General features: G+C 48.1%; 1 protein-coding gene across 4 annotated transcripts in view; it reads right to left on the reverse strand.

Moving 5' to 3' along the window:
* Positions 1 to 13,393, reverse strand: part of INSR (insulin receptor) — a 192,810-nt gene that overhangs the window by 48,326 nt on the left and 131,091 nt on the right. For all 4 annotated transcript variants that reach the window (XM_077979745.1, XM_077979744.1, XM_077979743.1 and 1 more), the window contains exons 6-9: positions 11,985 to 12,199; positions 9,411 to 9,537; positions 7,302 to 7,552; positions 2,817 to 2,984 (exon numbers count right to left, since the gene is read on the reverse strand). In XM_077979745.1, coding sequence (XP_077835871.1) covers positions 2,817 to 2,984; positions 7,302 to 7,552; positions 9,411 to 9,537; positions 11,985 to 12,199 — 761 coding nt within the window. The remainder of the gene's footprint in view (positions 1 to 2,816; positions 2,985 to 7,301; positions 7,553 to 9,410; positions 9,538 to 11,984; positions 12,200 to 13,393) is intronic.

The raw sequence follows: 13,393 nt of genomic DNA on the forward strand, positions 1-13,393 counted from the left end.
GGCCCAGTGCAGTGGCTCATGCCTGTAATCCCAGCACTTTGGGAGGCTGAGGCAGGAGGATCGCTTGTGGTCAGGAGTTCGAGACCAGCCTGGGCAACATATCAAGATCCCCACCTCTAAAACATTATTATTATTATTATATATTTTTTCTCAGATGGAGTTTCACTTTTGTTGCCCAGGCTGGAGTGCAGTGGTGCGATCTCAGCTCATTGCAACCTCTGCCTTCCGGGTTCAAGCAATTCTCCTGCCTCAACCTCCTGAGTAGCTGGGATTACAGGCGCCTGCCACCATGCCCGGCTACTTTTTGTATTTTGAGTAGAGACGGGGTTTTGCCATGTTGGCCAGGCTGGTCTCGAAGTCCTGACCCCTGGTGGTCCGCCCACCTCGGCCTCCCAAAGTGCTGGGATTACATGTATGAGTCACTGCGCCCAGCCTAAAAAATTATTTTAAACAATTAGCCAGGTGTAGTGTCTCAGGCCTATAGTTCTGAGTAGTCCAGCTACTCAGGAGGCTGAGGTGGGAAGATCGTTTGAGCCCAGGAGTTCAAGGCTGTAGTGAGCTATGATTGTGCCACTGTACCCAGCCTGGACAACAGAGTGAGACCCCATCTTAAAAAAGAAAAAGAAAAAAGTGACAGATCCTTCTCCGGTTTGATGGGTTTTTAAAAAACCCAATGTTAAAATAATTTTAGGGCCGGGTGCAGTGGCTCACGCCTGTAATCCCAGCACTTTGGGAGGCTGAGGCGGGTGGATCATTTGAGGTCAGGCGTTCAAGACCACCCTGGCCAACATGATGAAACCCTGTCTCTACTAAAAACAAAAAAATTAGCTGGGTGTAGTGGCAGCACCTGTAATCCCAGCTATTCAGGAAGCTGAGGCACAAGAATTGCTTGAACCCGGCAGGTGGAGGTTGCTGTGAGCTGAGATCAAGCCACTGCACTCCAGCCTGGGTGACAGAATAAGACTCCGTCTCAAAAATAATAATAATAATAATAATTTTAAACTAATGTATACACGCTAGTTTGAGACTTTAAATATTAATCCATTTTCCTTCAGATGGACGGCAGTCCATTAAGTAACAAGATTAAGACTGAAAAATTTGTCATTAAGTTTTATAATAAAATTTATGTAATTATTTATAAGTTATATTTATAAATATAATTTTTATACAATAAAATGATTACACAACATTGTGAATGCACTTAATGTCATTCGTATTTTTTTAATTTTAAATTTTTTTTTTTTTTTAATGGAGACAGGGTCTTGCTCTGTCACCCAGGCTGGAGTGCAGTGGACTAATCATAGCTCACTGCAGACTTGAACTCCTGGGCTCAAGAGATCCTGCCACCTGGGCCTCCTGAGTAACTGGGACTGCAGGTGTACACCACCATTGTTTAAAAATTTTTGTAGAGATGGGATCTTGCTATGTTGCCCAGGCTGGTCTCAAAGTCCTGGCCTCCAGTGATCCTCCCACCTTGGCCTCCCAATGTGCTGGGATTACAGGCATGAGTGCCAAGCCTGGTGGACATTTTTAATTGACAGTGTGGGGTGGGAGATACGAGATAATCGATTTTTGCTGCCTTCGATCCTTACAACTAAGGGATCTCAGTGGGGCCAAAATCCTTCCCTGACTTTGTCAATAACCATGAGTTGTGTTTCTAGCTTTGCACGGAAGCGTTGCATGGGTTAACACAGCTGCATCCTGATCAGTGTGAGGAGGGATGAAGAGGACAAGGAAGACAGGGAGGGAGAACGAAGGAGAGGGAAGAGGAGAAAATCCCAGAGGGAAATGGTGCCAAGACATGTGGAAAATCTGGTTTTGACACAAATCTTCAGAGTGTGTGCTTGTGTTATGGTGTTTAAAAATGTGTATGTAGGCCGGGCATGGTGGCTCACACCTGTAATCCCAGCACTTTGGGAGTCCGAAGCGGGCAGATCACAAGGTCAGGAAATTGAGACCATCCTGGCTGACGGGGTGAAACCCCGTCTCTACTACAAATACAAAAAATTAGCTGGGTGTGGTGGCGGGCGCCTGTAGTCCCAGCTACTCGGGAGGCTGAGGCAGAAGAATGGCGTGAACCCGGGAGGTGGAGGTTGCAGTGAGCTGAGATCCGGCCACTGCACCCCAGCCTGGGTGACAGAACGAGACTCCATCTCAGGAAAAAAAAAAAAAAAAAAAAAGTGTATGTATAAGCCATAGTGGCTCATGCCTATAATCCTAGCACTTTGGGAGGCTGAGGCAGGTTAATTGCTTGAAGCTGGGAGTTTGAGACCAGACTGAGCAATATAAGGAGACTCCATCTCTACAAAAAGAAGTTTAAAACTTAGCCAGGGCTGGGCACGGTGGCTCATGCCTGTAATCCCAGCACTTTGGGAGGCCGAGGCGGGTAGATCATTTGAGATCAGGAGTTCAAGACCAGCCTGGCCAACACGGTAAAACCCTATCTCTACTAAAAATGCAAAAATTAGCCGGGCGAGGTGGCAGGTGCCTGTAATCCCAGCTACTCGGGAGGCTGAAGCAGGAGAATCGCTTGAACCCGGGAGGCGGAGGTTGCGATGAGCCAAGATCGCGCCGTTGCACTCCAGCCTGGGCAACAAGAGTGAAACTCCATCTCAAAAAAGTAAATAAATAAAGTAAATAAATAAATAGATAAAAACATGTATGTATGTTTTCGTATGAGATCGAACGGAGCGTGTGTGTGTGGCTCCCGACACTGAGACACGGGAAGGGATGGCTGCTCCGCTAGAGGTGAAGCAAAGTGCATCAGTTATATGTGGGCAAACCCCACCCATCCCAGCACAGCTGCCCGCACTCACCTTTGAGGCAATAATCCAGCTCGAACAGCTCACTGTCTTCCGCCTGCCTCTCCCAGAAAACCAGGTAGTGGGTGATGTTGCCATTGGGGTCGGAGGGCGGTTTCCACTTCAGAATAATCTGGGATGATGAGTTAGACACTGAGATTGGATCCAGGGGCACGGAGGGGTCTGCCAAAGAGAAAGGAAATGGGTCCATTGTGAGAAAGAGTGTGCACAAAAAGCTGGTGGACGGATGCCGGGGACACACTAAAGACATCATGAGAGCACTCATCCCAACACTTTGGGCGACCAAGGTGGGCAGATCACGAGGTCAGGAGATCGAGACCATCCTGGCCAACATGGTGAAACTCCGTGTCTATTAAAAGTAAAAAAAAAATTAGCCAGGCGTGGTGGTGCACACCTGTAGTCCCAGCTACTCGGGAGGCTGAGGCAGGAGAATGGCTTGAACCCGGGAGGTGGAGGTTGCAGCGAGCTGAGATTGTGCCACTGCACTCCAGCCTCGTGACAGAGTGAGACTCTGTCTCAAAAAAAAAAAAAAAAAAAAAAAAAAGACATTATAAGGATGTTTGCTGCAGTGTTTTTGTTTTTTGTTTTGTTTTTGTTATGTTTTTTGTTTTGTCTGTTTTATTTTGTTTGTATTGTTTTGTTTTTGTTTGTTTCGGTTTTGGTTTCTGTTTTTTGTTTGTTTTGTTTTGTTTGAGACAGAGTCTTGCTCTGTGACCCAGGCTGGAGTGCAATGGCGTGATCTTGGCTCACTGCAACCTCCACCTCCCGGGTTCAAGCCATTCTCCTGCCTCGGCCTCCTGAGTAGCTAGGACTACAGGCGCCCGCTACCATGCCTGGCTAATTTTTGTAGTTTTGGTAGAGATGGGGTTTTGGCATGTTAGCCAGGCTGGTCTCGAACTCCCGACCTCAGGTGATCCGCCTGCTTTGGCCTCCCAAAGTGCTGGGATTACAGGTGTGACCCACCGTGTCCGGCTGCCACAGTGTTCTTTAACATCGGAGAAAACTGGAGACATACAGGGAATCCTCACCCAATCAGGGCACAGGATACCAAGCGGTAGCCCATTCACATCCCACATTATGTGAGCATTCATTTATCCTTTTCTGCAACAAACACTAACGCTCTCTGACTATGAGCTAAACTCTCTCTGTTCTGGGCTCTGGGTAGATGCCGCTGAGGAAAGAGAGGATAGTGGGAAGAGACCAATAAACTCACATTTTTCCGATTAACATCTGTCCCTAATTGAACCCAGTCATGGGGCAGACTTGAAGCCACTGGATCGTGTTAATGACCTGGCATTCAGTCTACAAAACCTTCCCCTCAAGAACGGAGGTGGCTGACAGAGTGGCTCATACCTGTAATCCCAGCACTTTGGGAGGCTGAGGCGGGAGGATTGCTTGAGCTCAGGAGTTTGAGACCAGCCTGGGTCACATAGCAAGACCCCATCTCTACTAAAAATCATAAAAATCAGCCAGGCATGAGGAAGCACGCCTGTGGTCCCAGCTAGTTGGGATGCTGAGATGGGAAGATCGCTGGAACTCAGGAGGCTGATGCTGCAGTGAGCTGTGATCGCACGACTGCACTCCAGCCTGGGCGACAGAACAAGATCCTTTCTCAAAGAAAGAAAGAAAGAAAAAAAAAAAAAAAACCAACCAACCAAACAAAACCCAAAAAACCCAAAGTAACAGAGGTGGCCGAGGGAGCTGGGGGTGGTGGGGAAGGAGTCCAAACACCTGGGAGCTAGACGTTTCTGAAAACTGTCTTTTGGTATCACTGAAAGATATAGGATGAGAGGGGATTAACTGAAGAAGATAGGGTGATTTATACAGTTTGAATTCGAGGCCGGGCACGGTGGCTCATGCCTGTAATCCCAGCACTTCAGGTGACCGAATCACCTGAATCACCTGAGATCAGGAGTTTGAGACCACACCTGGCCAACATGGTGAAACCGTGTCTCTACTAAAAAAAAACAAAAATTAGCTGGACATGGTGGTGGGCGCCTGTAATCTCAGCTTCCTGGGAGGCTGAGGCACGAGAATCTTGAACTCAGGAGGCGGAGGTTGCAGTGAGCCGAGAACGCGCCATTGAACTCCAGCCTGGGAGACAAGAGCGAAACTCCGTTGAAAAAAAAAAAAAAGGGCTGGGCGCGGTGGCTCACGCCTGTAATCCCAGCACTTTGGGAGGCCGAGGCGGGCGGATCATGAGGTCAGGAGATCAAGACTACAGTGAAACCCTGTCTCTACTGAAAATACAAAAACTTAGCCGGGCATGGTGGCAGGCGCCTGTAGTCCCAGCTACTCGGGAGACTGAGGTAGGAGAATGGCGTGAACTCAGGAGTTGGAGCTTGCAGTGAGCCGAGATTGCGCCACTGCACTCCAGCCTGGGCGACAGAGCAAGACTCTGTCTAAAAAAAAAGCTGATTTTGAGCCTATAGGACGGGGTTTCTCATCCTCAGCACTATTGGCTTTTGGGGCTGGATAATTCTTTGTCATGATGGAGGGTGCATCCTGTGTGTTGCAGGACATGAAACAGCCTCTCTGGCTTCCACCCACGAAATGCCAGTGGTTTCATCTCCACAGCTGTGACAACCAAAAATGTCTCCAGACATTGATTGGCAACTGTTCCCTGGAAGAGCAGTTAACCCCATTTGGGAACTACTGCTATAAGAGAAGCACTTAGGTTTTACAAAAATATAATTAGGCTGGGCCCAGTGGCTCACGCCTGTAATCCCAGTACTGTGGGAGGCCAAGGTGGGCGGATCATTTGAGGTCAGGAGTTCCAGAGCAGCCTGGCCAACATGGTGAAGCTCCGTCTCTATTAAAAATACAAAAATGGCTGGGCGTGGTGTCTCACGCCTGTAATCCCAGCACTTTGGGAGGCCAAGGCAGGCGGATCACCTGAGATCGGGAGTTTGAGACCAGCCTGACCAACATGGAGAAAGCTTGTCTCTACAAAAAAAAAATACAAAATTAGCCAAGCGTGGTGGCGCATGCCTGTAATCCCAGCTACTCAGGAGGCTGAGGCAGGAGAATTGCCTGAACCCAGGAGGCAGAGGTTGCAGTGAGCTGAGATAGCGCCATTGCACTCCAGTCTAGGCAACAAGAGCGAAACTCAGTCTCGAAAACAAAACAAAACAAAACAAAACAAAAGTTGACATGGTGGCTCACGCCTGTAATCCCACCAAGGTGGGCGGATTGCAGGTCAAGAGATCGATACCATCCTGGTCAACATGGTGAAACCCGTCTCTACTAAAAATACAAAAACTAGCTGGGCATGGGTGGCATGCCTGGTAGTTGCAGCTACTTGGGGGGCTGAAGCAGGAGAATCACTTGAACCGGGACAGGGAGGTTGCAGTGAGCTGAGATCACACCACTGCACTCCAGCCTGGGCAACAGAGTGAGACTCTGTATCAAAAAACAAAACAAAACAAAACAAAAATTAGCCAAGCATGGTGGTGCACACCCGTAATCCCAGCTACTTGGGAGGCTAAGGCAGGAGAATCACTTGAACCTGGGAGGTGGAGGCTGCAGTGAGTCCAGATAGTGCCACTGTACTCCAGCCTGGGTGACAGAGTGAGACTCCATCTCCAACAAACAAACAAAACATAATTAAATTGCTATGAAATACTCCAGGCCAAAACAAACAAACAAACCAAAACAAAACAAAACAAAACAAAACAAAAAGAAGTAACAAGTGGGAAGAGGGAAAAGACATCGAGATGAAACAAAAGTGACCAAAGGTTGAAGCTGGGAGGCGGCTGCCTGTGGGGCTGTCGTTCTTTCTATGTTGTGAATATTTGAAAATTTTTCATAATAGGATGAAAAATATAAATATTCTCATCAAGTGGCTTGTTGCTACTACCTCATCTGAAACTATAAACCTTAATACTCAGCTCCTTTAAAAGCCAATAACTGACTGGGTGAGGTGGCTCACACTTCTAATCACAGGACTTTGGGAGGCCAAGGCAGGAGGATCACTTGAGGCCAGGGGTTCAAGACCAGCCTGGGTAACAAAGCAATGTTCTGTCTCCACAAAAAATACAAAAATTAGCTGGCTGCGGTGGTGCATGCCTGTAGTCCCAGCTACTCAGGAGGCTGAGATGGGAGAATTACTTAAACTGGGGAGGCAGAGGTTGCAGTGAGCCAAGATCGTGCTGTTGCACTCCAGTCAAGGTGACGAAGCCAGACTTTGTCTCAAAAAAGATAGCCACACATAGTGGTATACTCTGATAATTCCTTCTACTTAGGAGGCTGAGGCAGGAGGATTGCTTGAGCCTGGGAGTTTGAGGCTGCAGTGAGCCGTGAACATGCCACTGCACTGTACTCCAGCCTGGGTGACAAAGTAAGACCCTGTCTCCAAAAAAAAAAAAAAAAAAGGTAATAACCGTATCAAGGAGCATTTTATACAACCTCGCCACGTCAGCCTGTTAAAAGCCAGAGGTCCGATTCATAGACAAATTCACATTCCCAAGACACACTCACTGGTGGCATCTGTCTGGACATAAATGATGTCACTCTTGGCTCCATAGGTCCGGCGTTCATCCGAAAAGGTGACCAGGGTCTTCACAAAGATGGCATACTGGGTCCAGGGCTTGAGACCCCGCATTAGCCATCCTGGGTGGTTCTGTGATTTGGGGTCGTTGGACCTCAGGGGCGGGTCAATGTCTACCACCGTCCAGCTGTTGGAACCACACGCATCCTGCCCATCAAACTCCGTCACATTCTGGTAAGGGCTTTCAAGACAAAACAGCAAGGCGGTTGGTTACCTTTATAAGACCATCACATTACGGCCGGGCGCGGTGGCTCAAGCCTGTAATCCCAGCACTTTGGGAGGCCGAGATGGGCGGATCACGAGGTCAGGAGATCGAGACCATCCTGGCTAACACGGTGAAAGCCCGTCTCTACTAAAAAATACAAAAAACTAGCCGGGCGAGGTGGCGGGTGCCTGTAGTCCCAGCTACTCGGGAGGCTGAGGCCGGAGAATGGCGTGAACCCGGGAGGCGGAGCTTGCAGCGAGCTGAGATCCAGCTACTGCACCCCAGCCTGGGCGACACAGCAAGACTCCATCCCCCCCCCCCAAAAAAAAGACCGTCACATTGAGCACCGTGCAGGTGAGGCCTGGGAAGTTATATCCTGTAGGGTCACATCTTACTCACCCAACAATCTCATGCCACAAGAAAAAATAACTCGGGAACAGCCGAAGAGAAAGAAACCGCCAAACCTGACATCTCAATGAAAAAAACACAGCTTGGGTATCCCTTATTCAAAATACTTGGGATTTGGCCAGGCGTGGTGGCTCACGCCTGTAATCCCAGAACTTTGGGAGGCTGAGGTGGGTGGATCATCTGAGGCCAGGAGTTCGAGACCAGCCTGGCCAACATGGCGAAACCTCATCTCTACTAAAAATACAAAAATTAGCAAGGCATGGTGGTGGGCGCCTGTAATCCCAGCTGCTCAGGAGGCTGAGGCAAGAGAATCGCTTGAACTCAGGAGCAGAGGTTGCAATGAGCTGAGATCGCACCACTGCACTTCAGCCTGGGTGACAGAGCGAGACTGTCTAAAAATAAATAAATAAATAAATGACTGGGACCAGAAGTGTTTTAGATTGTGGATATTTTTGGGTTCTGAAATATTTGCATTTTACTAGTTAATTTGCATTGTACCGGTTCAGCATCTCGAATCTCAAAATCTGAAATCTGAAATGCTCCAATGAGCTTTTCCATTGAGCATCAGGTCGGCCCTCAAAAAGCTTTGGATTTTGGAGCATTACAGATTTCAGATTTTCAGATTAGGGATACTCAATCTGTAATAATAGTAATAGCAGGAATTTCCTCACAAGTTATTGATAAGATTAGACTGTAAGTTCTCAGCAAGGCACAAGATCAATCTTGGGGGCTAGAACTATTATTAATATTACACTGGCCAGGCGTGGTGGCTCATGCCTGTAATCCCAGCACTTTGGGAGGCCAATGTGGGCGGAACACCTGAGGTCAGGAGTTTGAGACCAGCCTGACCAACATGGCAAAACACGTCTCTACCAAAAATACATAAATTAGCTGGGTGTGATGGTACATGCCTGTAATCCCAGCTACTCAAGAGACTGAGGCAGGAGAATTGCTTGAACCCGGGAGGCAGAGGTTGCAGTGAGCCAAGATCGTGCCACTGCACTGCAGCCTGGGTGACAGAGCAAGACCCCGTCTCAAAAAAAAAAAAAAAAGTTGGGGAAAAAAATGAAAAATAGATAAGCAATACATTTGATAACATGCGCTCAGTAGACTGAGCTCCTGACTACAAAGGATATCTGATGAGACATACACAGGCAAGGCAAAATGGAATATTGTCCCAGGAAACTGGCCAGTCTGGGCTTCTACGGGAAAGCTGCCCGCTTCCATTTTCGGCATTTGATAAAAGCAGACATTATTGACTTTGTAGACCATTGACCGGTGAGATTGTAAAAAGGAACCTAAGGTATTTATTCCAGGAGGAGGAGGGAGATAGAGAGGAACCCGAGAGGGGCAGATTGGGGCACAAACGAGGCAAGCACAGAGCCAGCCGGCCCTCGCCTCTGCAAGGTCTAACTCTTCCACTTACGCTTCTTTGTAGAACAGCATGAACCCCAGGAGGTCTCGGAAGTCGGGGGGCCAGTACGGCTCCCATCTCAGCAAGATCTTATCGAAAGATGTCCGAATGTAAGAAAATTTAAGTAACTCATTTTCACCTGGGAAAGTTAAAACAAAAGGCAAAAACAAGCTATTTCAGTGTAGTTTCAGACCAAAGCCTGGGGACCCCCACACTTCCTGGAGGGACTGTGAGAAGGGAGCGGTCCGGCTGCTATTCCCCTAAGGGTCTCCTCCCCATGTGCCTGGCTGAGTATGAATGGGGGGAGATTCAAAGGCAAGAAACGGTTTTGCAACTTGGCCGCTCACGCTCACGTAAGCCAATGACTTGACTCAGCCAGACACTCAACTGAATAAGGGTGATCTGTGCCCGCGCGAGAAGGACAACCGGCCAACAGTTATTGGAGGAAGGGATTTCCAAGGATGATGTTTGTCCTGACACAATGTTGTCTCACACGTGGACTTCTAAGACTGACCTGGAAGGAGGTGCAACTCCAGTGCAAATAAACCCATGCCAAGTGAGTTTAGAGAGCCTGCAGACCATTAGACATTGGAGAGACGCATCTAAGTAATTCTCTACCCTCTCCTAAACCTCACCCCAACCTCGTTCTCTCTTCTTGTACTATTTTTTTTTTTTTTTTTTTTTTTTTGAGACAGAGTCTTGCTCTGTTGCCAAGGCTGGAGTGCAGTGGCAGGGTATCTGCTCACTATAACCTCCACCTACCAGGTTTAAGCAATTCTCATGCCTCAACCTCTCAAGTAGCTGGGATTACAGGCACCCACCACCACGCCCAGCTAGTTTTTGTATATTTTTTTAGTAGGGATGGGGTTTCACCACATTGACCAGGCTGCTCTCGAACTCCTGACCTCAAGTGATCTGCCCGCCTCGGCCTCCCCAAGGGTTGGGATTACAGGCGTGAGCCACCATGCCCGGCCCTTGCACTACATTTTGACATAAGTAGCTAACTCCCCATGGAGGTGTCACAGAAGCCCCTGGCAGCTCACTGCTCAGAATCTGTCAGGGAAGTGCAGTCAGCAGGCAGCCTGCAGCTGCAGAAACTGCAGGACCCGCTGTAGCATTCCAGCCAAGACCGGATTCTCCCTGGACAGCCCCCACCTGTGACTGAGCTTGGTGGATGCCTGGCCGTCCCATTGCAATGCAGAACTTCCCTGTAGACAACCGTGGCCTTGAGCCCTTTCTGGGTTTGGACAAGACTCAGGGATGCACCACTGTCTGAGGCTCTCCCAGCCCTATCCTCCTTCCTTCCTGCTCTCTGTTCACAGAGGTCAGACCCACGCTATTGTCAAAAGGCTCCTCATGGCTGGGTGTGGTGGCTCACACCTGTAATCCCAGCACTTTGGGAGCCCGAGGCAGGAGGATCACATGAGGTCAGGATTCAAGACCACCCTGGCCAACACGGCAAAACCCTGTCTCTACTAAAAATACAAAAAAAATTAGTCGGGCATGGTCGCACGTGCCTGTAGTCCCAGCTACTCTGGAGGCTGAGGCGAGAGAATTACTTGAATCCAGGAGGAGGAGGTTGCAGTGAGCCAAGATCGCACCACTGCACTCCAGCCTGGGTGACAGAGCAAGACTCTGTCTCAAAAAAAAAAAAAAAGGAAGCTCTTCCTCTCTTTCACATTTCATGGGTATTACCCTCTATACATTTTCTGCACTCCTAAACTTCAACTTGGCAGTCACTTCACAGGAGATGCAGACTGACATAGGTATTTTACTCAACTCTGAACTCTTCAGCATCAGCCTGATACACATATAAGAAGATGTCATTCATTCATCCATCATTCATTCAGTGCTTGTATGACTTCACCCCGTATCAGGTACTATATTGCATGCAGTAAGCATAGTGATAATATTAATAAATGTGCAGAATCTGCCCTCAGTAAGAAAGCCTATCACACAATGAGTTGTTAGAGGGAAATAACACCCCAGGGGGGCCACTGTGATGGATGAGAGAGGACAGCCACATTATCTGGTTTGTGGACCACTTACAGCAGGGGTCCCCAGCCCCTGGGCCACAGACCAGTATGCTCCATGGCCTGTTAGGAACAGGGCTGTACAGCGGGAGGTGAGTAATGGGCGAGCAAGTGAAGCTTCATCTGTATGTACAGTCACTCCCCATCGCTCGCATGACCACCTGAGCTCTGGCTCCTATCAGATTAGTGGCAGCATTAGATTCTCATAGGAGCATGAACCCCATTGTGAACTGTGCACGTGAGGGATCCAGACTGTACACTCCTTATGAAAATCTAATGCCTGATGATCTGCCACTGTCTCCCATCACCCCCAGCTGGGACCATCTAGTTGCAGGAACATAAGCTCAGGGCTCCCACTGATTCTACCTGATGGTGAGTTGTACAATTCTTTCATTATATATTACAATGTAACAATAATAGGAATAAGGTGCACAATAAATGTAATGCACTTGAATCACGCCGAAACCATCTCCACCCCCTACCAATCCGTGGAAAAACCGTCTTCCACTAAACCAGTCCCTGGTGCCAAAAAGGTTGGGGACCAGTGACTTACAGGATGCCTGGTCCCCATTTGTCTTCAGGGCAATGTCATTTCTCTCCTGGCGCCCCTTGGTTCCTGAAACTTCTTCCATCTTGTGGATTTCTGACAAGCAGAGTTTGGGGTTATAGTGGAAGAAGAGTTTCCCCTGAGTGATCGTGAGGTTGTGTTTGCTCCAGTCCCAGAGCTGCCTTAGGTTCTGGTTGTCCAAGGCATAGAAGGAATAGTTCCTATGGAAATAACACACACATCTAGTCATTCAACAGCTGGTCTTCTACAGCTCCAAGATGGTATGGCCATGCCTGGAGTTGATCTTGTTCAGTGCTGTATCCCTAATCCTCTCCACTTGCTTGGCACATACTCAACATATATTTGTTGAATGGGGATAACAGGGGAAGTTGAGGAAGTTTTCATGGCCAGGAAGGAGGCTCAGCTCAGTCTTGAAGGGGGGTGGTGAGTCTGTGATGGACTGAGGAATAGGTTTTGCAGAAACCAATTTCTGCAAACAGGGGAAATACTGATGACACAGAGGCACCTAAGTTGAGCTCAGGGAAGAGCAAAGTAGCCTGTTTTGGCCAATAGGTGACAGGAAATAGCTGGAGTTGCAATGGACCAGACCGTCTAGTATACTGCGTGCCAGATCAAGACCAAGAACGTGTGACCGTCCTTAATAAGCAGAAAGGAACCACTGAAGGTTTTTGTTTGTTTGTTTGTTTTTTAAATGAGACGGAGTCTCACTCTGTTGCCCAGAGACTACATTGTCTGCTGGAGTGCACTCCAGCAGACAATATAGTCTAAACTATATTGTTTAGACCACCTTCTCGAATCACGTACCAGCTCATGTTGATTAACATGTCCTTTTGTCCCTTTCCCCATTGGCTGTCTGTTCTACAGATGTGAGGCTGGGGCTGAGGCAGCCATCTTGTGACCATGAAGAGCACAAAGATGGAAAGAACCTGGGTCTTCCACAGACCTCCTGCCTATGAGTCAATCTTGATCTGCGTGAAACACAGTTAGTCTGAGTTCCTGCTGTTTTACTAACAGAGTTTCTAGGACCTCAAGGAGAAGGCTGGAATATATTGGAATACACTGAGATGGAGTCCATCCCAGAAATTAGGATGGACAACTGGGACTAAGAAGAAATGTCCATTTTGTGCACGTTAAACTCTACTTACAATGTAGCCCAAACAGCCGGATGCCCTATTTAGCAAAAATTCCAGCCTGGGCCCTTGGAGGATGGGCACCAAGGTTGGGCTGCTCCCACTTTTGTTTCTCAAGAATGACTATAAAACAGCTTTTACAATTTTTGGCTGGATGGACCTCTAGGCACATTCCAAGTTCTTTTCTCCTGAGGTTTTGTCACATAACTTTTATTTGTTTTTTTAAAAATCCTTAAGTTTTTCTTCTTTTTTTTTTTGTGGACC

Source organism: Macaca mulatta, chromosome 19 (assembly GCF_049350105.2).
Source record: "Macaca mulatta isolate MMU2019108-1 chromosome 19, T2T-MMU8v2.0, whole genome shotgun sequence".
Lineage (NCBI taxonomy): Eukaryota > Metazoa > Chordata > Mammalia > Primates > Cercopithecidae > Macaca > Macaca mulatta.